Here is a 27,195-nt window from a genome sequence, read left to right on the forward strand (position 1 = left end):
CTGTTCTAACTGTTCCTTCCTGACCTGCATATAGGTTTCTCAAGAGGCAGGTCAGGTGGTCTGGTATTCCCATCTCTTTCAGAATTTTCCACAGTTTATTGTGAATGTTAAAAAATGATTGAGTAGCACAGGGAACTATATTGAATCTCCTGTGATAAACCTAATGAAAAAGAATATAAAAACGGAATATATGTGGGACATCCCCTGCAGTCCAGTGGTTAAGACTTTGTCTTCCAATGCCAGAGGATACGGGTTTGATCTGTCATCTGGGAGCTAAGATCCCACATGCCTCATGGCCCCAAAACCAAAATATAATACAGATGCAAATCCAAGACTTTAAAAAATGGTCCACATTAAAGAAAAACTTAAAAAAAAAAAGGAACATATATATGTGTATAACAGTCACTGCTGCACAGCAGAGATTGACGCAATGTTGTAAATCAGCTATACTTCGGTAAAAAATTAAAGAAAAAAAGATTGGGAATGCTGCTTTAGCTTGGAAGATGTAGGGGGCTTTTGAAGATGTGATGTCTGAGTTCTGATGTGAAGGGTGAAGTGTCCTGTCTGTGTTATGTGCATTTCGGGTGGGGGTTGGGGAGCGTTTGGCCTTGAGGTGGAGACTGATCTGCTTCTGGTCACTGTGGATCAGTTCGCCTTTTCTAGAGACTGATATAAATAGAATCATTCTCTTCTTTTGTTCTAAATTCTTTTATAAACTTAAATTATTCTGAGATTCATCTATGTGGTGTGTGTCAAAATAGTTCATTCCTTTTTCTTGCTAATATCCTCTGTGTGAGTGTGCTAGGATTTGTTTATTCAGTCAGTGTGAATTTAGATTCCTCTTCCTTTTCCCCGTCAGCGGGTCTTCTGCTTTGCTGATATTATTTGTAACCACCTAAGAGATAAACATTTCACACACCCGCACACTCTCTCTGTCTTTCTCACTCCAAACACTCCCAGTGAAAGGGGAGATGCCTCCTTGTTCTTATATTTGTTCCTGTTTATCCTGTTAAGTGATGAGCTCCTAGTCAGTCACTCGTCAGAGGACGCTCGACAAGCCCTGTTGATGGGAAGCAGACCAGCTCTTTGTGTCTGTGCTGTGTGCGATATTTTGGGATATGTATGTGGCGAGTTTATTTTATCTAGATTCAGCTTGTTTCCGCAGATTGCTTTTCCTTGAGCTTCATAATTTAGCAGCTGTGAATGCAGTTAATCGAGTACGTTTTAATTTCACAGGTAGACAGAAACAGATTCCTTCTTAGATGATAGGAATCTTGTATAGATAGCAAGACTGAAGTTAAATATGCTCTCGTCAACATGGAGGTAGGAGATAGGTCCTTTTCATGGCTGGCGTCTTGATTAAATCTCTTGCTTTCTGCTTCTGTTTTTGGTGCCTTTGAGAAAGCTGACGGTTTTTTTGGTTTCTGCAGATGATCTGAGAATATGCTTCAGGATCTGTCAGTTAATGAACCCCCGGGAGTCTGGCTGTTTTTAACGATGTTGAATTCAGCTTGGGGTTGGCGGCTAGGGGATGTCTAGGCTTTCACCTTGTAGCTCTCCTTGCTGTTGTCTGGGGAGGATGAGAGGAGAACACTTAAGGGACAGGCCTGTCCTGGCGGACGTGGGTCTTTGCTGGCTGAGCTTGGTGTGTTTTGTTTATGCGGGATTAGGATAGGCAGTTGCTGTATAATCTGGGGGCCAGGATGGAGTCCCCAGAGGCCTGCCTGATGCCAGCCCCCGTTCTCCCAGCCCCCTTCGTGGCCCCCATTGTTCGTGTTGATCTGTGTGTCTTCTTGTGCACCTCTCTGTTCTCTGAGTGCAGGATCAGCCTTGTCTGTCTTGTTTCTTCTGCCTGAACAGTAATTGTCTATAGAAGGTTCAGTAGAATGCATTAGGTCTCTAAGAAAGAAGGTAAAATATGAGCTGTTATATTTTGAGTGCCAGTGGGCTTCCCAGGTGGCACTAAGTGGCAGAGAACCCACCTGATAACGCAGGAAACACAAGAGATGTGGGTTCGATCACTGGGTCGGGAAGATCCCCTGGAAGAGGAAATGGCAACATACTCCAGTATTCTTGCCTGGAAAATTCCATGGACAGAGGAGCCTGGTGGGCTACAGTCATGGGGTTGCAAAGAGTCAGACATGACTTAGCAGCTGAACAAAAAAAAAAAAGTAGTTTTACCACTCAGGTGGGCATCCCCACACAATATGGTTGATTGCTTGTTTGGGGGAATGTTTTATGAATAGATGTTTACGTGTTGTATGTGTTTCTCTGAGTTAAATTTAAGAGATGTATGGCTTCTTTCATATAGAGCATGTGTTTAGTCCATATGCTGTTAAGAAGCTGTAATTTTTCACTTTCATTGTCTGTGTAGTTACCTATTGTATGACTGTACCACAGTGTATTTAGCCATTTTGCTGGTGGTAATGGGCGTTGGATTTTTTCTGGCACTTGGCTGTTAGGAACTGTACCTTCTTGATCATGTCTCCAGGCCTTGCATAGTGGCCTGGCTGAGTCACAGGGAGTGAGTAGCTATAGTCCTGTAAGAAGACGCTCAGCATGTGTGAGAGACCCCATCACTCCACACCAGTATGGGCAGACTTCGAAACATTTGGCAATCTGGTTGATATATAATGGTATCTTATGTGGATTTAATTTATATTATTTCCTAGAGATTTAAAGAGTGGTTCTTGCATCGCATTTGGGCTCCATCATATCTACTTGACTTTGAGGTTGGTTGATGAGGACACATTTCTGAAACATAAAGGACACCAGCTTTGCCTGGGGAATTAAAAAAAAAAACAATTTGAAGTTCTGTTTCAGACCAGGGGAATAAAAATTCTGGAGTAAGTATTCAAGAATCTAGTTCTGCTCAGTGGTGTAGGTGGTTACTGAACAGCTGGACTTACACTTACCTGGCTGCAAGCACAGTGCTGAGGATGCTACAGGTTGTGTCTGTGGGGCTTCGAGGACCCCTCTGATCCTTGTCCACAGGCTCTGTGCCTCGTTCCCCCAACTCCGCCCCTGCAGGGTCTCCTCAATATGGCCTGATTCCCTTGTGAGCCACTGGCTGAGGATGTAAGTGTGCTATCCAAAAGCCTTTTATACTGATAGAAAAGTACCATTAGATATAATTTGTCTTCCACTGATAGAGATACAGAGGCAGCAGCTGATTTGGGGGATACTTCTGTTATTTGTTGAGTATTGCACATCGTTTTAAAAAGTTTTATTGAAGTAGAGTTGATTTACAGTGTTGTGTGAATTTCTGCTGTACAGCACAGTGATTCAGTTATACATATGTGCATATTTATCACAAGAGACTGAATACAGTTCCTTGTGCTATACAGTAGGACCTTTTTGTTTATCCATTCTGTATATAGTAGTTTGCATCTGCCAATCCCAAACCCTCAATCCCTCCCTCTCCCACACCCTCCCCCTCGGCAGCCACAAGTCTGTTCCCTCCCTATGTCTGTGAGCCTGTTTCTGTTACATCACTTCAGTTCAGTTCAGTCGTGTCTGATTTTTCACGACCCTGTGGACTGCAGCACGCCAGGCTTCCCTGTCCATCACTACCTCCCAGAGCCTACCCAAACTCATGTTCATCGAGTCAGTGATGCCAGCCAACCATCTCATCCTCTGTCGAACCCTTCTCCTCCCACCTTCAGTCTTTCCCAGCATCAGGGTCTTTTCTAATGAGTCAGTTCTTCACATCAGGTGGCCAGAGTATTGGTGTTTCAGCTTCAGCATCAGTCCATCTTTGATCTCCTTTAAGATGGACCGATTGGATCTCCTTGCAGTCCAAGGGACTCTCAAGAGTCTTCTCCAACACCACAGTTCAAAAGCTTCAATTCTTCAGTGCTCAGCTTTCTTTATAGTCCAACTCTCATTTCCATATGTGATGCTGGAAAAACCATAGCTTTGACGAGACAGACCTTTGTTGGTAGATAGATTCATTTGAGTCATTTTTAGATTCCACATATATGTGACATCAGATGGTACTTGTCTTTCTAGTGTTGCCCTTCATGTTGAGCTGCCTTGAAATTTAAGGTTTTTCTTTATGTAAGTCAGTTGTTGGCTCATTATAGAATGCTTAGCTCTGACGTGGAGCTAATTAACTTGTATGGCATGGGTGGCAGTTTATACATTTTTTCATACGAGGTGTAGCTGTTGGTTTGGTGTGTCCGTGGGAGAAGGTTAGGGTTAGGGTCCTCCTCTGATGTCACTGTCTTGGACCCTTCCCTCCCTAAATGCTTTTGTTTTAGAGCATTATTAATAATTTCTTTAATAACCTTAATAATAAGTGACTCTTACTGTTAGTTCTTTTGTTGTTGTTCCGTCATTCAGTTGTGTCTGACTCTTTTTCGACCCAATGGACTGCAGCCCAGCAGGCTCCTCTGTCCATGGGATTCTCCAGGCAAGGATACTGGAGTGGGTTGCCATTTTCTTCTCCAGGGGATCTTCCTGGACCAGGGACCCAACCCTCATCTCCTGCATTGGCAGGCGGGTTCTTTGCCGTTGCACTTCCAGGGAAGCCCTGCTATTTCTTTGGAGTGGCATAAATTTACCGAGGAGCTGGCTGTAAGTAAGCCTGCGTGCCTGGACACTGCCTTAATTGTGAGATTGAACTACATCATTTGATGTCAGAGAAAATTCTTCTCTCACCCCCTCATGTGAAGCATGCTCCTTAGAAGGCATCTTCCGGTGTGCCTACAATAGCTGCTCTCATAGGTACTTCTGTGTGCAACTTTTCACAAAAGGCTTCTTTTGTATAAAACGGGAAGTGTTACAGAGGAGTCTTAAATGAACTAGAGTTTTCACCCTTGCTTCTTTTTCTGTCCTATGCCCTGCCTCCCCTCTCACCGCCCCCCCCCCACTCCCAAACTTCTTGGGGGCAGTTTCTTTGAAGGCACATCAGGTCATTCGTGTAGGTATATTTTCAGCAAAATGGTGTTGAAAAAAAGGAACATAAAGTTGTTTCAGTCTAAATTTCTTTCCATTTGGAAGAAAGCTTGTGCGAAGGATTGACCCATAACAGCAGGAACAAATGTACACAGGCCTGTGTGTTTATTATTGTGTGTGTTAGGTGTTGGCATTTTGTTAACCAGAATGGATGAATTTTGCAGATCACAGATTCCCTATGTGGTCTTTCCCATAGCCATCAAGTTGGACCTTTGAACGTTCTCTAGAAGTAAAGAGGCAGCTGGGGAGCAGCCTAGACTCAGACATGGTTTGGAGCCTGGGGTGCTCACTGTTACTGTAGGTGACCTTGAGCTGGTGGAGTGAACTGGGGAAGCAGCTCCTTGTTCTCGGATCAAAGGACAGAAGCAGGGGAGAGTGCCCGCACACGTTGGGTCTCCATCCCGGCCTTGTAGGTCCCTTCCTTCTTGTTCTCTCTCCTCTCCAGCATGCGTTGCCTCCCCTGACCTACCCCACACATGAAGCAATGACTAAGACATGGTTTCAATTCACAAATGCTATTTGGACATCTGGGCATGTACCCTTTCCTTCTGTATAAAGGAACAAGTCTGGATATTCCCACCTGTTTGTCCTAGAGGTTTTTTGCTTGGTATCAATTGTGCTAGTCCCGCCTCCTGGAGCTCCCACTGTCATCTGATGGGCTGAATCCATCTCCTTTGCAGCCTGGCTCTCCAAGGCCTGGGTAGCAGGTGTGCCTCTGACTATCCCCGTCAGGGTGATCGATGGCACCTGCTCCCGGGGTTGGCTCCTGGGCACTCAAGCTGAACCCTAGTTCTGTGTGCTTTTGGAGCAGGAGCCCGCTTTATGCGTCGAGGTGTCTGTCTCCTGCACAGCAGTCCTGGCCCCTCATGGATCAGGTCTGAATTATTCACAGCCGGGTTATCTAAACCCAGAGACATTGCTTCCTCATCTGTGGCCTTCTGCCCTGGATGTGCTGTCGCCAGGCTCCCTGGGGAAGCTGCAGTTGCCAACTCAGGCGGCTGGTCTCAGTGCTGCGCCCTGTGGCCTGATGGTGCCTCATGAGCCTCCTCTTGCCCTGCCCCACACGGCACGCTGTCCTTGCAGCCCTGACCTGGCCGGGCCATGGCTTGCAGGCTGCGGGGTTCTGCCCTGGGTCCCCCATCTCTTCCGCTGTGTGGATCACTCTCAGACGTGCATCTGCTCTGAGGGCCTAGACATGCTCCCCAAGTGTACGTGCTGGCCTCCCCGCCGTGCTCTGAGACTGAGCGCAGGCGAGGGGGGTACATTCTCCCCTGGACTCTCGCGCCTCGCATGGGCTCATGTCTCTGTCCCCTGGTGCTGGCTGGCCTCTCCTGGCCTCTCAGGCCCCAGTCGGTACCCTGACGGCCTGAGTGTTCTCTGTACCCGCTCAGCCCTCCTGGCTCAAGGAGGCTGGACCAGCCACGGCCTCCAGCCTGTTCCATGCACCCATCGCTCTGTCCCCAGTCGGCAGGTGCAGAGCTTGGGTTTCATCACTCACTAAATCACCTGTGTTCCTGCATCACGCATGACCTCAACCCTGAGTGCCTCCGCATGGCATGCAGAGCCCCTCTGTCTCTGAACAGAGCCCCCCCCATTCCGGACCCCCTCCCCCTGCCCCCGCATGCTGACCCCTCACCCTGCATTCTGACCCCCTCCCCCTGCCCCCGCATGCTGACCCCTTCCCCTGCATTCTGACCCCCTCCCCCTGCCCCCGCATGCTGACCCCTCACCCTGCATTCTGACCCCCTTCACCCCCACCCCGTCCCTGCATTCTGGCCCCCTCCCCCTACATTCTGCCCCCCCCCCCCCGCGTTTGGACCCCCTCCCCCACTGCTCCCACCGCGCTTGGCAAGCCTCAGCGAGTGCTTCCTTCATCTTGGGTTCTCTCGTTTTTTGTGGAAGACGCCCCTTCTCTGATATTCCAACACCACCGTGGCTCTCACCCCTGGAGGATGACTGGGACCTGTGTTTTTCGTTTTGAATTGTCGACTTTGGCACCTGCCCCCAAAGGTACCTGTTCAGTGTCTGGAGTGTGAGGTGTGATCTCATTCTCTTTACCTGTAAGATGACTGTGTTGGAACGAATGGTTATAGAGGTAACAGGATTCTGCATGCGGCGGTTCTGGAATGCTTCTGTAGCAATTCAGGGCTTGTTTTAGGTTAGACAAGTGCGAAAAGAGAGGGAGGGAGCGAGGCCTCGGTGCCTCCTGAGCTCCGCTGCCATTATGCTTCGTGTCACGGGCTTGCTGAGCCACTCCTCCATGCACCCCCCTTTAGGGTGTTCTCGAAGTGCTTTCTGTCCAGCCGTTAATAACTGAGTTGACGTTCCTTCCATGTGTACGTGTTTCCTTTTCTCATTAGATTCTGAATCCATCTAGGGCCGGCAGTGGGACTTATGCATTTTATGACTCCTATGCTCTGCCCAGAATAGATGCACCATGCATTTTTGTTTAGTTCCAACGTATTTGAAAGAAAGTTTTTAAACTGTAGGACGCTTTGTAGATGTGAATAGTTTTTAACGTCTATATTCATTTTTCTGGTGTATCTACTTTTCGCTTAATTAAAAAAGTATTCTTGGAACCCTTTAGGAGAAAAAAAAGTGCTTATTAGAACCTGATGGAATGACATTTTGGTTGTATTGAGTTTAACTGATTCAAAGAACAATGGTCTCTCAGGCAATGTACAATGTCCAACTGTTTTTCTCCTTGTAATGCAAGAAAAAACACGTAGCTGTCTGTGTCTCTGGGCAGAGATATCTCTGGATCTGTGGCGGCACTGACATGTGGCTGGGTGATTTATTCCTAATTGAGCTTCCTGAAACAATGGTTTTGTTGTCGTGCGTTTCTCACAGGTTCCTAATGTCAAAAGGATTTTTCTTTTATTTGTAGATGTTAAGACCTATGTTTCTTAGTGTTCTAGGAAAACGTACTTCATGAAGGACAGAAAAGGAGGGTTTTCTCGAGTCTTTAATACCACAGGAGAGGCTCGTTTGTAGTCTTTTTTAAAAAAATCATTTTGTGAGGGCAAAAGAAATGTTAAGAAGGGAGAAAAAGGAGCCGCAGTCCTGTTCCCAGCTTGTGTTTCATTCCTGTAAATCGAGGGCGATGTTGTCCCTGCCGTTATGAGGATGTTTAAGGACTGGCCTTGGTGGGCTCAGGGGTGGTCTCTTTCCCTCATGGCTTTCCAGGGGCTTCTTCTTCTTGTTCACCTGCTGACCTCCTGGACCAGTCCCTGAGGACCCTGGAGCTGAGATACGTAGTTCCTTTCAGCGCTGGCTTTAGACCAGCAGCATCCCCTTGACTCCTCTGCCAGAGATGCCACCGAACTCCTAACGGCAGAGGGTGCCTCCCATAAACTTTCAAGGATCTTGACTGGATCTTAACCCAGAGGAGTTTAGGAGAAGCTCAGAACTCTTCTTCTCTACCAGTTACAGGGTCGCCCAAGTCATTAAAATAAGTTTATCTTTCCCTCTAACCATATGGTGCCCTGTGCCACGTCTGCATCCCCGTGTCTTCCAGATTCTTCCCGGGCCCCTCCCAGCCTGTCCCCACGCTGGGCGCCAGTGTCCCTGTTGCATATAGCACTGACGTGTGCATCAGCCCTTCCCTCTGAACTTGAGGCTGTCATCCTGGGAAAGACACCCTGGTTTTTGTTTTCGTTTCTTTAGCAAACTGGAAGATCTTAATTTTAAGTAACCTTGGTGTTTTTGTCGTGAGAATTTTTATGTAACATCAAATGAAACGTTCAAGTCTGTGTTGCTAATACAAAATTTTAATTTTTCTTTGCAGGTCAACTTTGTAGTGTGCCAACTCTTTGCCTTGCTAGCAGCCATTTGGTTTCGAACTTACCTACATGCAAGCAAAACTAGCTCTTTTATAAGACATGTCGTTGCTACCCTTTTGGGCCTTTATCTTGCACTTTTTTGCTTTGGATGGTAAGTAATTATTTTGATCATATTTAATGAAGATTTTGGATGTCTTTGTGAATTGAGTGTGTAGAAAAATACACTGTGTAGACTTTTGTCCTTATATTTAGCCTATAATGTTTTACATTTTTTATTTTTAATAGAAAAGATAAAGCTTGGAAAGTGGGCTCTGTCTCTTCAGTTTGGGCTCGGAGGACAGTTTGCTGTTTATAACTTATGAAAAAGGACCCATGAAGAAAAAAGACATCAAGACATTTTATTCTGTCATGAGTAGCTCTTCTACCTATTTTGCAGATCTTTGATGCCAGGACAAATGAACCGTTTAAAATAACTTGTTCCTTTCCGTACAAGTGGCTTGTAAGAGGCTGGTAAAGCCCATCAATAGAACTCTGTTACCATTTTTTATATTCTGCCATTAGCTGAATGAGGTTTTGGTTGGGTTGGTTTTGGGGGGGGAAGAATTATTTATGAATGGAAAGCTTTTATTTATGGCCCTTCAGATGCTCCATGTGTCTGTGTTTCTTCCACTTGGCTCCTTTCTTCATTATCAGGACTATTCTTGTAATACATACAGACACCCCGTAGTTCCTGTTTGTCCCAGATGACGGTGGTTGTAGCAGGAAAGCACAGTGTCTTGGCTAAACAGCAGAGATGCTCAGTAGAAGGATTCTTGGTGATTCCTCCTGAGTTTTCCTTCTTCTCGTTGTTCAGTCGCTCAGTTGTATCCGACTCTTTGTGACCCCGCAGACTGTACATGCCAGGCTTCCCTGTCCTTCACCATTTCCTTCTTAACTGAGAGCTTATGCTGCTGGCTCATTGGCTGTGTTTGCTCTTTGGCAGATTGTTGTTTGAGATGCAGATTCCCTGAGAGAATGCCAATGCAGTCGCTTGATGGATGGTTTAAGGTAGTTCTTGTTGTGGGGTGTAGACTGGTGGATTTTGACAATGACTCTGTGTTTGTTCTGGGAGGTTGTTTTTGATTCTTGGTAGGGCTGAAATATCCTGGTATTTCTTAATCTAGTTTTTTCCTCTGGCAACCGTACATGTGTCCTAGAAACTCATGAAAATTCAATTGGGTTATTTATTCCTTCTCTGCCTTGTTGCCCCGTGACCAGTCCTCTGATAGGCCCTGCCAGTGGTAGGTGTGTGTGGAGTCCCAGGGTTTCTATGCGCTTTCTTAAATCAGATCTAGGCATGGTTTCTCCCCTTCCTGGACAACATCAAAGTTTTCTTCAGTTTCTCAGGGGATTTCTGTTTAAACTTATCTTAAATCATGCCATGGGTGTGTATTTAACTTTGTATCACAGAGCTTTTCAAATGCAAAATAACAGAAAATAGTAGAATGAACCCTCAAAGGCACATTATCCAGCTTCAACAATTGTTAAAATTCTACCGTTCCTATTTCATTCTTTCCTCAACTTATTTTTCTGCAATAGTTTCAAGCGTTTTCCAGTTCACACATTTCACCCATATATATGTCAGTGTTCAACGTGTATTTTGTCAGCATATTTTTTTCTTCATTAAAAATTTTTTAATTTTATTTTTAATTGGAGGATAATTACAATATTGTGTTGTCTTCCGCCATACGTCAACATGAATCAGCCACAGGTATACATATGTCCTCTCCCTCTTAAACCTCCCTCCCTCCTTCCTCCCCATCCCTCCCCTCTAGGTTGTCACAGAACGCCTGACTTGAGCTCCTTGAATCATATAGCAAATTTCCACTGGCTATCCCTTTTATACATGGTAATGTATATGTTTACATGCTGCTCTCTCTAATATCCTACCTTCTCTCTCCCTAACTATGTCCAAAAGTCTTTTCTCTGTGTCTACATTTCCACTGCATGTTGTAAGGGGTGGGGAAGGCTTGTCCAAAGTGACCAGCTCCAGACACCCTTCATTTTGTGGTCTGTGGACACAGCTGGGCCCGTGTGACTGGGAGTCCTGCTGGAGGGAGAGGTGTTTACGGATGGGGGAGGGTGCTTTCTTGCTGTGAGGTCTTCTCAGATACTCTATCCCAGTGTCCCAAGGAGCTCCCCTTAAGGTCAGGTGGTCATAAGTATGTCGATTTCTACGTGATAACTAGGATTTTTAAAAAGCTTACTCTATTCTTTCCTTGAAGGAGAAACTTTTTATATTCCTTTCTTTGGGAAAAGAGATTGTTTATGCCTCTGCACCAGGTAAAAGATAATTCTTTGCTACTTGATATAAGTGGGAAAGTAGAGTGTCCTTCTGGATTGCGTTTTAGAACTCTGTTAGCCTCGAAGGCAATCCTGTCTCCTATTGATTTTGACAAGTTGTCTTTTGGAAGACTGTGTTAGTGGTTGCCTAAATATAGTTGACTCTTTTACCTACTTGTATTTGGCCTCAGCTTTTTTTTTTTGACCCATCATCTATAACTTTCTTTTAACTGAGAATTAGTTTATACTTTTAATTTACTTGTTTAGCTATGTGAGAGCAGTGCAGGGTAATGGACTGGAGCTTAGACTGAATCCAGACAGACCTGGATTCCACTGTGGGTGCCTCAGCCTGGCAGCGCTGTGACTGGACACGTTATTCAGCCTTGGTAGCATCACTTTTCTCACCTGTAAAATGGAACCAGTGGTGGTGGTCAGGTCTGAAAGACATAATACTGCAGAAGGGAGCTTAGCACAGTAGCCAGTTCTTTTCTGTTTCAGTTTATGGACACATATGTTTTTCTGATTGGCGGCTTTCTGGTTATATAGTAGCATTCCAGGCCAACATTGTTTCCCTGTGTGTGTGTTTGTGTGTATGTGTGTTTCCGTGTGTGTGTGTGTGTGTGTGTGTGTGTGTGTGTATTTGTTAGGCAGAGGAAGAGACAGGCAGATGAACTCTCTACAGTGGGTAAGATAAGTCTCTTCTATACCTGTCTTGGAGCCTACTTCTTATTTGTAAAATTTCTGTGGAAAGTTAAAAATAATTAAGTAGCTTTTCACAATGGAGGTTATTCTATGATGCTTAGGTTAGAAAGTAATTTCAATCATAGTTTAAGATCTTTATTAATGCTTTAAATTATATGCAATGATTTCAACATTTTTTTCATACATTATTCATGCTCTCAAAGGGGAAAGAAAATAGAAATTTTGCATGTGTGTGTGCGCATACATGCATGTGTGTAATCTTAGGGATAGTTTGGAGGGATTTTATTTTTTTCTCAAGTATTTATTTATTCGGCTGCTTGGATCTTAGTCATGGTGCGCAGGCTCAGTAGCTACATAGCATGTGGGATATTAGTTCCCCAGTCAGGGACTGAACCCACATCCCCTGCATTAGAAGGCAGAGTCTTAACCACTGGACCACCCAGGGAGTCCCATGGATGGATTTTAAAACCAGAGATCTAAAGCATGTTTTGCCTGACTTTTATGAAATGGATGGATAAATTAGTTCTCTCATTTAATGGTGTATTTCTACATTAGAACATTAGAAAACACTGTATTATTTCCGTGAGAATGTTTCGTAGATGGATTACTGCAAATTAAGGATTGACTAGATTTGTATAAGGACACTTATTTGACTCGAGCCATCGTGTTTTCAGAATAAATCAATTTGGGTGTACCCACTTTTAAATGAATTCTAATATTTAGTATTTTGGGCTCTTTTGTAAGTAACACTTGCAAAGACTACCGCAGCTGTATTGGCGCAGTCAGGTGAACAATTAAGTGATGTCTGTCAGGACGATTCTGAAACCCATGTTTCTCACTCCTTTTCATACTTGTGCCTTAGTAATGGAAAAGCGGTGATGCTTCAGTCTCAGGACCCCATGGAGCTTTGGTGTAGCTGGGAAATGTGGGATGCTCAGCCCTCAAGTGTGGCTTTCTGGAGTTCTTATTTTTCCAGCCCTTGTGGGGCTTGTAAGATGAGACTCCTCTAGGGTATCCACACAGTGTTAGGCTTTGGAGGGTTTGCTTCCTTGTTTTTTTTGGGGGGGAATATTCTGAGTTATGCATAAGCCCTTTTTATCCTTAATCATTTCAACTCGATGTTTGTGTGTAGGCCCTTCTAACCCTTCTAACAGTGCTCTTACTTTTTGCAGGTATGCCTTACATTTTCTTGTACAGAGTGGAATTTCCTACTGTATCATGATCATAATAGGAGTGGAGAACATGCACAAGTAAGTGCTCACTTTATTCACGTATAAAACGGGTTCCAACATAATTGAATCGGGCCCAACAGAATTTTACCCCGTTAAAAATTATTCTGAATTATGATCATTTTTTCAAGACCATAATTGATATAAAAGCAAAACCCTCGGTATGCATCACTCTTTCGTGTACTCAGAGCAGGGTTTCTCAGCCTCAGGGCTATTGATGGCTTAGACCGGATCATTCTTTGGTGGGCGGGACTGTTGTACGCCCTGTAAGATGCTGAGCACCATCCGTCGCTCCTGCCCACTTGGCGCTGGCAGCCTCTCCTCTCCAGGTTGTGACAACCATGGCTGTTTCCAGACAGTTTCACACGTCTCTTGCAGGGCCAGACCACTTCCGGGTAAGGACCACTGGCTTAGTCTTGGGTAACAGCAGTGCCGAGATGGAGTAAGCAAATAGATTAGAGAGAGATTTAGAAGGCACGTGTGGAAGGACTTGGTGATTGATGGGGAAAAAAGGTGTCAGGGTGACCCCAGGTTCCTGGTGTGAATAGTAAGGTAAATGGAAGCAGAATTTCTGAGCATAGGGAAGCCTGGGGGTGGGGAGCATTTCAAACAATGTGTGTGTGTGGGTGTTAGTCGCTCAGTCGTGTCCGACTCTTTGCGACCCCATGGACTAGATCCTGCCAGGTTCCTCCGTGCATGGAATTTTGCAGGCAAGATACTCACCTAAAACGGTGCTTGGTACATAGTAAACACTCTGAGCATTTGCTGAATAGGTGCCTGTGGACTTTATAGAGTGTCTGTGAGACAGTTAATCGATGCTGGGAGCTGGTGTGGAGGTCTGGGCCAGAGAGGACACTGGACACTGGAAATAGATATGGTTGAACACCCAGGGGCCGAGGTACCCACAGAGCTTGGTGGCAGATCCTTGGGAGTGTTCTGTGTTACCTGTGGTGCACCGTGTCTCTGAATCCTGACATATGTGTGGCTTCAGGAGTTTTCATACAAGGAATGATGGACCTGTAGCTAATTTCATAGTCCCCCCCCGCCCCCCGCCGAATCTCATTCTGTTCTGCATCTTCGGTGATTCATGGGTCACCCCATCTGCTTTGATGCCATGTCTTCCCTCAGTTTCCAGTGGTGCCCCCTGCCTTCTTGATCCCTCCCCTTGCTGTGTGCCAGCACTCCAGGTTTTGGTGTTTTGACTCTTAATTTTTTTAAGAGGAGGGGTAAAATATTTTGATTGTGTATCATGTGAAGCAATTTTTACACCATTGCAACTCTGCTTATGAAATCTCACACAGATGACAGGTTCAAGGTGAAACTGTACTTAATATCTGAGAAAAGGAGCTTCATGTTGTAAATCTGGAAAAAGAAGGAACATCTGATGGGATTACTGAGAACAGGGGACTTGTATACACCTGCGTGAATGGAAGTCATAACATGCTTCTAAGTAGGAAGTGTGTGTGTGTGTGCACGTGCGTGCATGTGTGCACTAAGTTGCTTAGTCGTGTCCGACTCTTGGTGACACTCTGGACCATAACCCACCAGGCTCCTCTGTCCTCGGGAATTCTCCAGACAAGAATACTGGGGTGGGTTATCATGCCCTCCTCCAGGGGATCTTCCCACCCCAGGAATCAAACCTGCGATTTATTTCTTACCTCTCCTACATTGGCAGGTAGGTTCTTTACCCCTGGCGCCACCTGAGAAGTCCCCAAGTAGGAAGGTTAGTAAATTCATATTCAGTCAAAGGAAGCGGTTTATTTTTCTGAAAGGCAGTGGCAGTCGGTAAAGCTACCTTGTAGAGCTTCAGCCCCCGTCTGGCTTGGTAGCCACGTGCGGCCTGTAGATTTAGGTGAATCAACGTCTAAAGCCCAGTTGTTCAGCCACACTGGCCATTTGGCGCGTGCTCGACCCCCACAGGTGGCTGGTGGCCTCTGTATTCAGCGGCACACACAGCGCATTTCTCTGGGGGTAGAAAGCTCTGCTGGGTGTGCGGCTGTGGGCCCGCAGGTGGAGACCGTTGGTTTTGTCGCTCTTTTACGGTACGTTCTGTGCACGTATGTGCTGCTGGTGCTTAGAGTTTGACGCCATCAATGGAGCAGGTGAGGGTTGACGGATTTGCCACAGTAGTTACAGGTATTGGCAATAAAGAGGAAGTGATTAACTTAGAAAGTGTGTCTTTCCATCTCTTTTAACCCCTTCCATTTTAGTTTATACTGATATGTTTTTCTGTTTGATTTTGCCTTTTTCCTTATTCTTTTTTTTTCTTTTAATCCCCTTTTTCACTCAGTCTTTCACATTAATTTTAAATGTTCAATGGGTTCGAACTTAAGAAATTAATTCAAATATGCTCAGTGGGGCTTATAGCATTCCTCTGTTGTTTAAAGTTATTGTTTATGTAAATATAATACACATCTGTTTATTTCTTTTAGTCTAGTTTTACGTGGTATGTATAATATGTTTCTTTGAACACTGAGGGTTTAAATTTTTTTAAGTGAAGGATTTGGACTCTCTGAGTATTTAACAGTTTAAAAATTCTTGGATCTCTTTTTTTTTGTACATTTTGTAAGCTATTCATAGTGTAGTTTTTGCAATCTCTGTAACAAGTCCATTTGTAAATTAAAATATTTTAATATAGTATAAGCTTTATTTTTGTAGCTTCCTTTAACACTAACATATATGCTATTTTATTCTGATCCACAATGAGATAATTTACCTTTAAAATTTATTCTAGAATTCAGTGCTTTTTCTAGTCTACATTTTCATATAAGCTTTGAAATTTTTAAGGAAAAATGTAAAAACCTTAAGTGATAGAGGCAAAAAGAAGAAAGAGTATTTAGGAATAGAAGGTCCTATATATTGGGATATTGAGTCTCCTTAATTAGTTTGGGGATAAATTAACTTTCACAAGTTTGCCCGTCATTTCTGAGAGCAGGGATTGGCACACTGTGTGAAGGGCCAGAGAGCAAATATTTTAGACTGTATAGGATACACAGTCTTGTCATAGCTTTTTTCAGTCCTCTTGTACATGAGACAGTATGTGAACAATGAACTTGACCATGAATCCATCAGACCTCATTTATCCCCCCCCCAAAAAAAATTTTAAATAAATATTTGTAGGAGTCCTATAGGGGAGTCTGGGGAGTCCTATAGGCACAAAAAGTAGTTTTACTTACAGTCAAAAGATATTGAACGTTGATTGGTCTTGTAGTGGGAATTTAGCTTCTGTAATTGAAATAGTCTCATTTTCACATGACTGTGAAATAACTGCCCAACTATCTAAAGTACGAAGGAAAGGACTAAATTTTGATTGTGAAAGGATGTTTACATTATCATCACAGATCTTAATGTGTCTTCTTGCCAATAAAAAGGATGAGAGGAAAAAAAAAAACAAAAAGCAGGTGGACTGTATTTGGCCAACCCCAAGTACTAAACTCACTCCTGCTCCAGGGACATGAAAAGACAGAGGCAAGCGGACACCTGCTCTTCCTCCTAGTTTCCAAAATACGAAATAAAGCTTGCCAAGTGGTAATTTTAAACCTGTGATAGTACAGATGATGGAATAATGAACTTTATTACTGATTTGCTGTGAATTATTGTGATGAAGCAGATGGTTTCTAAAAACGCTGGTTAGAAGAGGCAGGAGGGTAGAGCTGTGTTTCCGGCCCACTGGCCGGGAAGTGGGAGGCCTTTTCCCTGGAGAAGGCGGCACAGCGTGGCTGGGGCCTGTGGTGTTCCGATGATGGACTCAAAGAGCTTTTGTGGACGGGCGTGGGAACCTAAGTGCTCTTCATGTTAGTTTTGTGTTTTTTAACTTTCCTGTGGGAAGATTTGTTCTGAGTTCCAAAGAACAGCCTCGGATTTTGGGATACAGCACTAGGGACCTGCCCTTCAGTCAGTCAGTCAGTTCAGTCTCTCAGTTGTGTCCGACTCTTTGCGACCCCATGAATAGCAGCACGCCAGGCCTCCCTGTCCATCACCAGCTCCCAGAGTTCACTCAGACTCATGTCCATCGAGTCAGTGATGCCATCCAGCCATCTCATCCTTGGTCGTCCCCTTCTCCTCCTGCTCCCAATCCCTCCCAGCATCAGAGTCTTTTCCAGTGAGTCAACTCTTCGCATGAGGTGGCCAAAGTATTGGATTTTCAGCTTTAGCATCATTTCTTCCAAAGAAATCCCAGAGTTGATCTCCTTCAGAATGGACTGGTTGGATCTCCTTGCAGTCCAAGGGACTCTCAAGACTCTTCTCCAACACCACAGTTCAAAAGCATCAATTCTTCGGCACTCAGCTTTCTTCACAGTCCAACTCTCACATCCATACATGACCACTGGAAAAACTATAGCCTTGACTAGACGGACCTTTGTTGGCAAAGTAATGTCTCTGCTTTTCAATATGCTATCTACTACTACTACTAAGTCACTTCAGTCGTGTCTGACTCTGTGCGACCCCAGAGACAGTAGCCCACCAGGCTCCCCCGTCCCTGGGATTCTCCAGGTAAGAACACTGGAGTGGGTTGCCATTTCCTCCTCCAATGCATGAAAGTGAAAAGTGAAAGTGAAGTCGCTCAGTCGTGTCTGACTCTTCGCGACCCCATGAACTGCAGCCTACCAGGCTCCTCCGTCCATGGGATTTTCCAGGCAAGAGTACTGGAGTGGGGTGCCATTGCCTTTTTCTTCCAAGGAGTAAGCGTCTTTTAATTTCATGGCTGCAGTCACCATCTGCAGTGATTTTGGAGCCCAGAAAAATAAAGTCTGACACTGTTTCCACTGTTTCCCCATCTATTTCCCATGAAGTGATGGGACCAGATGCCATGATCTTCGTTTTCTGAATGTTGAGCTTTAAGCCAACTTTTTCACTCTCCTCTTTCACTTTCATCAAGAGGCTCTTCAGTTCCTCTTCACTTTCTGCCATAAGGGTGGTGTCATCTGCATATGTGAGGTGATTGATATTTCTCCCGGCAATCTTGATTCCAGCTTGTGCTTCCTTCAGCCCAGGGTTTCTCATGATGTACTCTGAATATAAGTTAAATAAGCAGGGTGACAATATACAGCCTTGATGTACTCCTTTTCCTATTTGGAACCAGTCTGTTGTTCCATGTCCAGTTCTAACTGTTGCTTCCTGACCTGCATACAGGTTTCTCAAGAGGCAGGTCAGGTGGTCTGGTATTCCCATCTCTTTCAGAATTTTCCACAGTTGATTGTGATCCACACAGTCAAAGGCTTTGGCATAGTCAATAAAGCAGAAATAGATGTTTTTCTGGAACTCTCTTGCTTTTTCCATGATCCAGTGGATGTTGGCAATTTGATCTCTGGTTCCTCTGCCTTTTCTAAAACCAGCTTGAACATCTGGAATTTCATGGTTCACGTATTGCTGAAGCCTGGCTTGCAGAATTTTGAGCATTACTTTACTAGCATGTGAGCTGAGTGCAATTGTGTGGTATTGTGAGCATTCTTTGGCATTTCCTTTTTTTGGGATTGGAATGAAAACGGACTTTTTCCAGTCTTGTGGCCACTGCTGAGTTTTCCACATTTGCTGGCATATTGAGTGCAGCACTTTCACAGCATCATCTTTCAAGATTTGAAATAGCTTAACTGGAATTCCATCACTTCCACTAGCTTTGTTCATAGAGATGCTTTCTAAGGCCCACTTGACTTCACATTCCAGGATGTCTGGCTCTAGGTGAGTGATCACACCATTGTGATTATCTTGGTCATGAAGATCTTTTTTATGTAGTTCTTCTGTGTATTCTTGCCACCTCTTCTTAATATCTTCTGCTTCTGTTAGGTCCATACCATTTCTGTCCTTCATCGAGCCTATCTTTGCATGAAATGTTCCCTTGGTATCTCTGATTTTCTTGAAGAGATCTCTAGTCTTTTCCATTTTGTTGTTTTCCTCTATTTCTTTGCATTGATCACTGAGGAAGGCTTTCTTATCTCTTCTTGCTATTCTTTGGAACTCTGCATTCAGGTGCTTATATCTCTCCTTTTCTCCTTTGCTTTTTGCTTCTCTCTTTTCACAGCTATTTGTAAGGCCTCCCCAGACAGCCATTTTGCTTTTTTGCATTTCTTTTTCATGGGGATGGTCTTGATCCCTGTCTCCTGTACAGTGTCACGAACCTCCGTCCATAATTCATCAGGCATCTATCTATCAGATCTAGTCTCTTAAATCTATTTCTCACTTCCACTGTATAATCATAAGGGATTTGATTTAGGTCATCCCTGAATGGCCTAGCGGTTTTCCCTACTTTCTTCAGTTTAAGTCGGAATTTGGCAATAAGGAGTTCTTGATCTGAGCCGCAGTCAGCTCCCGGTCTTGTTTTTGTTGACTGTATAGAGCTTCTCCATCTTTGGCTGCAAAGAATATAATTAATCTGATTTCGGTGTTGACCATCTTGTGAAATCCATGTGTAGAGTCTTCTCTTGTGTTGTTGGAAGATGTTTGCTATGAGCAGTGCATTTTCTTGGCAAAACTCTGTTAGTCTTTGCCCTGCTTCATTCTGCATTCCAAGGCCAAATTTTCCTGTTACTCCAGGTGTTTCTTGACTTCCTACTTTTGCATTCCAGTCCCCTATAATGAAAAGGACATCTTTTTTGGGTGTTAGTTCTAAAAGATCTTGTAGGCCTTCATAGAACTGTTCAACTTCAGCTTCTTCAGCGTTACTGGTTGGGGCATAGACTTGGATTACTGTGATATTGAATGGTTTGCCTTGGAGACGAACAGAGATCATTCTGTCGTTTTTGAGATTGCATCCAAGTACTGCATTTCGTACTCTTTTGTTGACCATGATGGCTACTCCATTTCTTCTGAGGGATTCCTGCCCTCAGTAGTAGATATAATGGTCATCTGAGTTAAATTTACCCATTCCAGTCCATTTTAGTTCGCTGATTCCTAGAATGTCCACGGTCACTGTTGCCATCTCCTGTTTGACGACTTGCAATTTGCCTTGATTCATGGACCTGACATTCCAGGTTCCTATGCAATATTGCTCTTAAACAGCAGACCTCTGAGATGGTTAATACGGAAAGAGCCTGTTAGCCTTTGGAGATTAAACTGAAGTCTTTTCTTGATAACTTGGCCGGTAGTTTTCAACAGAGCAAATGACCTACAGGAAACATATAAAAGATATAGACACATCCAGTAAAACCACACCTGCCTCGCGGGTGTGCCAAGTTTTGTACGGGATTACGTCGTAAAACCTGTAGGAAAGTGATCTTCAACCCACAGTCACATGGGCTCAGCTACCCACCCCTTTGAACAAACCAGAGACAGTGGAGATGTGGTCCTTACCCTCTGAGAGGCACCCTTGAGTTGGAGGTGTTGCACAGTGTCAGCCATGCAGCAAGCTTTTGTAACGTTATGCTGGGACCCACTGATGGATAAAAGGACGGGTTCAGTCTCTACAGGACACTTACTGTCAAACTGGTGATCACACTGTGATTGTCCTTACAGAAGAGGGTGCATTCAGGGCTGAGGGTGCATACCACCTTGGAGAGCAGTAAAAAAAAAATCTTCATCAGCCATTTACTGTGTGCTCAGCAGAACGAAACAGTTGGAAACAGAGCACAGATATTCGATGTGAAGTAAACTTATGCTGAAATATATTGTTAAATTTTGGGAGATACTAAAACATGTGTTCTTCGGAATCCCCTTGAAGTGATGATAAAATTGAGCAGCAGGCCTTGGGCAGGAGAAGAGATCAAGTTTAAACTCCGCCTTCTCCCCAGGTGGCCCTAATGACTCATTGGAAAAGCACTGGATTGGGGGCAGATGTTTATGGGTCTGATTCAGGTTCTGCTAAATTTCATTAGCTCTGGGACCTGAGTCACGTCCCCTTTACCTTTCTGAGTCTAAACTGCATTAAACCAGCTGACTCACTTGGGCCCCCAGGTGTGCTTTTCCCTGCATCCAGGGCTCGGCTCCCAAGAAGAGGGTTCCCATGCTGGGAGAGCTGCTTTCTGAGGCCATTCCTGGGCAGGTGCTTTGCTGGGTTTTTCTCTTCCCACTGATGTCACATCAGAGGTATTGTTAGGGTTCGTGAAGTTTCTCTAATTCACCTTTTCTCCTGCCAGACTATGAACTGCTTAGGTGGGTGGTGGGGACATTCCACTTTTTATAATCTCGGTGTTGAGCCTATGGATGATAGAAGCTCAGAAGAAGAGGTTCTCTGTTCTGTTGAGTGCATGTTTGTGAGCTTTTTTTTTTTTGCATCTCTTTTTTTCTAAGATTTTTAAAAAATTGTAGACCATTTTAAAAGTCGTTCTTGAATTTGTTACAATATTGCTCTGCTTTATGTTTTTTTGTTTTTTGTTTTGATCTGCAAGGCATGTGAGGTCTTAGCTCCCTGTGAAGTGTTAGTTGCTCAGTCGTGCCAGACTCTTTGCAACCCTATGGATTGCAGCCCACCAGGCCCCTCTGTCCATGGGATTCTCAAGGCAAGAATACTGGAGTGGGTTGCCATTTCCTTCTCCAGGGGATCTTCCTGACCCAGGGATCGAACCTGGTTCTTCTGCACTGGAGGCAGATCCTTTACTGACTGAGCTATGAGGGAAGCCCTTAGCTCCCTGACCAGGGATCAAACCCGTACCCTCTGCATTAGAAGATGAAGTCTCAGCCACTGGACCCCCGGGAAGTTCGTGGCGTCTCTTTTTGGTGGGCTGTTTCTGAGCAGAGGATATCTGTATGTGCTGAGGGCCTTGAATGGCATGCTTGGTGGGTTGACCAGCGGTCTTTGGTGTTTCCTGCCTCCCTCCCTGCTTATCCACCCCTAAGGCTGGTTGTGGAGCCGCGGCCCTGGGGCTGGGGGTGAGATCAGGGAAGGACCAGGCAGTTTTAGCTGATGTGCTTTTAGCTCAGTGTTCCATGCCCCTGAGGAGCAGGTGGGACAGGGATCCGTCGTCACCTGTCACCACCGGTGCTCACAGGACTCCTGCAGTGTGGATTCCTGAATAGAGATATCATGAGGAACTCTTGACTCCACTGGGGAGGAATGAGGATGTTGGAAATGCCATCTGGCAGGCAGAAGCCTCAAGTCACTTGGAGATCTGTCCTCACGAAGGTAATGAGCAGTGGTTAATGGCTCAGCGGAAACTCTGCAGGGGAAAGTACTAACATCCCTGAGGACAACCCATGATCCCATGAGAGGCAATAAAATGTGGCAGGAAGGAACCTGGACTCTAATAAAAGTTCTTCTTTTCCGCTCTCTGTGGACGGTACTTGAAAGCCTTTCAGTGGCTTGGAGTGAAGGTGCAGGCCCTTTGGGTGTTGCTGTGCTGTCCTGAGCTAGAAGCTATATTTCAACCAGAAAACCATAAGTAATTCTAAAGTGGTTTTTTACATTATCTTATCCTGATAGCAGTAAATGTTGCAGCAATCATTGTGTATCCATTGCTGTGCAGGGTGCTTGGATTGCACTAATCCTAGCAACAGCCCTGGAGAGGGGTGTACCAGGGGATCTGCTTCCCCAGTAGCAGGTTAGTAAGAGGGGAACCTGGGATGAGAACTGGGTGATCAGACACACCCAGTGCCCAGGCTTTTTGTTTCTGCACTTTATCACTTAAGCATTCAGCTTTATGATATGAGAATGTGTCGTTAAAAAGAAGTACCCTGAATTGATCGAGGAGAGGTAATGGGAGCCAGTAGGGTCCTGAACACAGTGAGGGACTCGCATTTGTTGGCTACTCTTCCTTAGCACAAAGATACAGATAGTTTTTATCCAAAAAGATGCAATGGCCTTTAGGCATGTTATGCTTAGGATCTGAGGTTTTTAAATATTCTCAACTCTCATAGAAAGGAAAACCTGTTTCTTGGTGAGAGGCAGTAGGATGTCCAGGCCCTGTTGGATTCTGAAGAATCTTTAGAACATAGCATCATACCCTCTTGGGCATCCCTGGTGGTTCAGTGGTAAAGCAATGCAGGAGACCTGGGTTCCATCCCTGGGTCGGGAAGATCCACTCGAGAAGGGCATGGCAGCCCACTCCAGTACTCTTGCCTGGAAAATCCCATGGACAGAGGAGCCTGGCAGGCTGCAGTCCATGGGGTCACAAAGCGTCGGACATGACTAAGCAACTGAACACATACGCACACACATCACACCCTCAAACCCTGCGCTTGGGAAAGGACCCGATTCAGATTCCATCATACTGTCTAGTCACTGTAGTATCTCTTTTGGAGATTTTGAATTCTAAGTTGTGTTTCCAGTTGTAAGCTGAATCTCTGTTAAGGACCCAGTCATCCTTGAGCAAGGAAGGGAGGTTTCTTTCCTTTGGGTCAAGGGTTTCTGTCTGAAGTAGGAAGAATATGTTAACATGGAGATGAAAACAATACAAACACACGTCCCTTGGAAAATAATGCTGTTGCTTTGGGTGTTGCTGTTACATCTGAATGTGTTAGAATAAGAATGTGCGCAGGTGGACTCAGGTAATGGGGCTGTACCATAAAGAAGGCTGAGGGCTAAAGAATTGATGCTTTCAAACACCATGCCATTTACATACAATATGTGGTTCACGTTGAAATTTTGTGAGAGAAGAAAGTTGCATGAATGGTGTATTTCTTTTTCTTTACTTTTAGGTAAGAAATGAGGAAGTTGTTTGGGGAAATTAGGGCTTGCTGAATGCTGAGTCTGCTGTGGTGTATTGTTGTAGTAAATACGTAGGCTTGATATGGGCAGGTTTTGTCTTTGTGTTACAGTACGATTTAATAGAGTGTTTGGACTTGAACTTTGGAACTTGAATGGTGGAATGACTTCTGTGTTCGGTCACTTTGTTGAGTGCTCTCTACAAATATTCCACTGAACTGGCCCTATAGTTGTGGTAGTGTAAGTCATTTAGTCGTGTCCAACTCTTTCGACCCCGTGGACTGCAGCCCACCAGGCTCCTCTGTCCATGGAATTCTCCAGGCAAGAATACTGAAGTGGGTGGCCATTCCCTTCTCTAGGGGATCTTCCCCACCCAGGGATCAAGCCCAGGTCTCCTGCATTGCACACAGACTCTTTACTGTCTGAGACACCAGGTTATTAGTCACTGTACAGAGAAGGAGATTGTAGTTCCAAGTGGTGAGGTTACTCAGACCAGTAGCAAAACCAGTAATGATCAGTCCTGGACGTCTGTGAAATTAATTTCCGTGGTTATTGCTGATTTATGGAGATTCTTTTAGAGTTTTCTTTTTAATTAGAGAAAAAGAGATCCTTACCTTCTTACCACATAGCATAAACAGCCTGGGTTATTTTTTGAAAGAATAGCAAGCATGTTGGAGACGTAGTGACTGGGTTTGCCTTAGTCATCATTAGAACACAGTGTTGGGGTCTTTTTAAAAGGCTTTATCTCCCAGAGAAATATTTGAATAAAAGTGATTTTATTCTCTCAATAATCTACCTTAATTTAAAATTGTTCAGTCTTTTGCAAGTTCCATGCTTGAGGCTGATACTTATTTAATTACATAATAAGTATAGACTTTAAAGTGCTACTTTAATGTCAATTGACTAAGAAAAGACTTTTAAAATACTTTCTGATACATAAATTTGTATAGGGAAAAGACAGTGATCCCATCCTGCTTGCTGCTGCTGGCTTAGTAAACAGTTCTTATTTAGAGTAGTAATGGAGAGAGAATCAGAAGATAAGAGGGCAAAATATATGATGACCTGAAAAACAGTAGGGCATTTTGCTGAAAGGATGTTATAGGCAGGTGAGCCTGGGCACCTATTTCTCTCAAAAGTGTGAGCTTTTGCTTACACTTAGTGAATCCCAGAGAAGAGGTGAGATTGCTCATCTTTTCCTGGCCTGGAAATTAATCTTAGGGTATGACAGACTATGTGCCTTAGCAGAACTTGCCTTGGGAAGAAGGTTTCAGGATTGAAATGGGGTTGGCATGATTTGCCTTTCAAAGTTTCAAGATGTCTCATGTAGAACTCATGTTGTTGGAGCATAGCTTCATTTCAAAACATGAATTATTGGAGTGCTGTTATTTAGAATAGTATAAGATAATAGATAATAGTACAAGATAATAGAATAAACTTTTTTCCTTAGACACGAGAGCTTTAGAAAGTGTTCAGAGAACAGACTTAAAGACTTGAAGATAAAATCCAATGAAGAAAATGATAAAAGTTAAGAAATGAGTAGGATGGAACCCCAAAGTACCATAGACAACTTAAATTACAAGTAAATTACTCTTAATAGCTAAACTGCCAGTGATATTTATTAAACACAAATGCTAAGGTGCTTTCCCATGCTGTCCTCACAGCCACCTGTGCTGTAATGCTGTATCTCAGCTTTATTGTTGAAGAAAACAGAGATTCAGAGACCTAGATGCTTTCCCCAGGTTTATACAACTGGTCCCCAGCAGGCTCAGAACTTGAAACCCAGTCTGTTCAGCACCAAAGCCCCATGCAGCCAGCTGCTAAACTCAGTTCCCCCTTGACCTTCACAACATGCGGATTTTCCATGGGAAACAGGCAGTGTCCTATCCATTTTATTTCGGGGTTGTTTTCCTTCATTGATAATTGGTGTGTGTGCAAGTAATGTAAATTAATTTTAGTTCGAAAGCTGAATTGGAAAGCTAAATTTCTTTAATTCTAATTCTTGGGTTAGTTTGTTAATTTATCCCGACTTGGCAGCTGAGCAATGAAGCCAGTGGGATAAATCCTCACTTCTTCCTTCATCTCCCCGCCGCCTGTATTCACCATCACCTTGCTTCATCAATCTCCTCTTGGGTCGTTTGAGGACACTTGAAAGGCACTTGAGACCGCTCCTGGCGCCCTCAGCTCTCAGTGGGTGGTGGGGATGCCCCGCTGTCCTTACACTCCTCCCAACCCGTCCAGCCCGCTGTTGCTCAGTAGCTCCAGCTTCCTTAGATCACCGCACACATCGTCTTCCCTTGCTGCCCTTGCTTTGAAGATCTTCAGAGAATGAATTGAATCACCTTTTTCCTTTTCTGCTTTTCCACCTATGTGGTTTTCACCCCGAAGGGTAATGGAAGAAAGGTGAGTGATCGTCCGTGCAGGTGGGAAGGGAGCTCGGCACCCTTTCTTATAACACGCAGCCCCTGAAGAGCCAAGACTGACAGGTTCCTGGTTTTCCCGTCGGGAGGGGCACCGGGTCTCTGACTTGGAGGGTGGTCGTCCCTGGGGTCGCAAAGAGTCGGACACGACTGATCGACTAAGCACAGCACAGCACAGGAAAACATGAAGCCTTTTATAGACTTTAGTTTTCACGTCTCTGGTTTTAGTAGCAATTAGAATAGACTGAAATTTGGATGCATTTTTGTGGGTAATTGTCTTTCTCAGTTTAAGATTCTGTCATTACACTGACTGCCAGATACAGTTTTTGATGTTTTTAAAACCATTAAAACTTCATTTCTGTGTATTTATTGATTTAATATTTTTAACTACAATCCAGACGTCTGAAATCTTGATGTAAACTATAGAAGTCTATGTCTTTTTTTTTCCCTTTTCTTTTTCCTTTTGGCCAAGTGCAGAGCGTGTGGGATCTTAGTTCTCGACCAGGGATTTAACCCATTCCCTCGGCAGGAAAAGCACCAAGTCCTAACCATTGGATCACCAGGGAATTTCTATAGAAGTCTTTGCATTTTGAGCAATAAAATCATCGTGCTTGATACCAAGAGCCAATACCCAATTTTATTTCTATCTTTGAGTCAACTTTGGAAATTTTCTTTATAAAACACCAGTAAGTGACTTCGTTATGTTACAGAGACAGGTGTGGGAGCAGAGTTAGATTTTATAAAAGAGCTGATTAGTTGCCACGTGGTTTGGGTCTTTTCTGTCGTCTGTAAACAAAATGAGAAAGAAAAGGACCCAGTGCCCTCATGTATCCGTGTCTCTGTTTGTGGCTGGCCTAGTGAATACAGCTGAGCTCCTTTCTTGTTGTCATGAATAAGGCTTTGTAAAAGAACAAACACAGCCCCTCACGACTTGTATTGTGCTTGTAACTCATGGAGACCTTGTTGTTCCAGGTGAGAGGGCTCCTTGGCGGGGAACCCGGTAGGCCCTGTCTTCCAAGGAACAGCAGTTTTATCGGGGAACGTAGATGATCTGCAGGTCTCTAGGAAGACAGTAAGAGAGAATCTGGAGTCTCCCCATTCAGGGAGAAGCCCAAGTGGAGACCCTGGGGAGAAGGTCCCTTCACCCCAAGAGGACAGCGGTACAGTAGCGACTGGGAACAGAACAGGGGCCTCTGAGTCTTGTATGAAGA

General features: G+C 44.4%; 1 protein-coding gene across 2 annotated transcripts in view; it reads left to right on the forward strand.

Annotated features, from left to right (window-relative positions):
• The window catches only part of MBOAT2 (membrane bound O-acyltransferase domain containing 2), a 101,208-nt gene that overhangs the window by 34,996 nt on the left and 39,017 nt on the right, over positions 1-27,195 (forward strand). For both annotated transcript variants that reach the window (XR_001918850.1, XM_018055689.1), the window contains exons 2-3: positions 8,747-8,892; positions 12,938-13,015. Coding sequence is in view for 1 of the 2 variants with exons in the window: in XM_018055689.1 (XP_017911178.1) it covers positions 8,747-8,892; positions 12,938-13,015 (224 nt within the window). In the remaining variant the exon portion in view is untranslated. The remainder of the gene's footprint in view (positions 1-8,746; positions 8,893-12,937; positions 13,016-27,195) is intronic.

The sequence above is a fragment of the Capra hircus genome, chromosome 11, assembly GCF_001704415.2.
Source record: "Capra hircus breed San Clemente chromosome 11, ASM170441v1, whole genome shotgun sequence".
In the NCBI taxonomy this organism is placed as follows: domain Eukaryota; kingdom Metazoa; phylum Chordata; class Mammalia; order Artiodactyla; family Bovidae; genus Capra; species Capra hircus.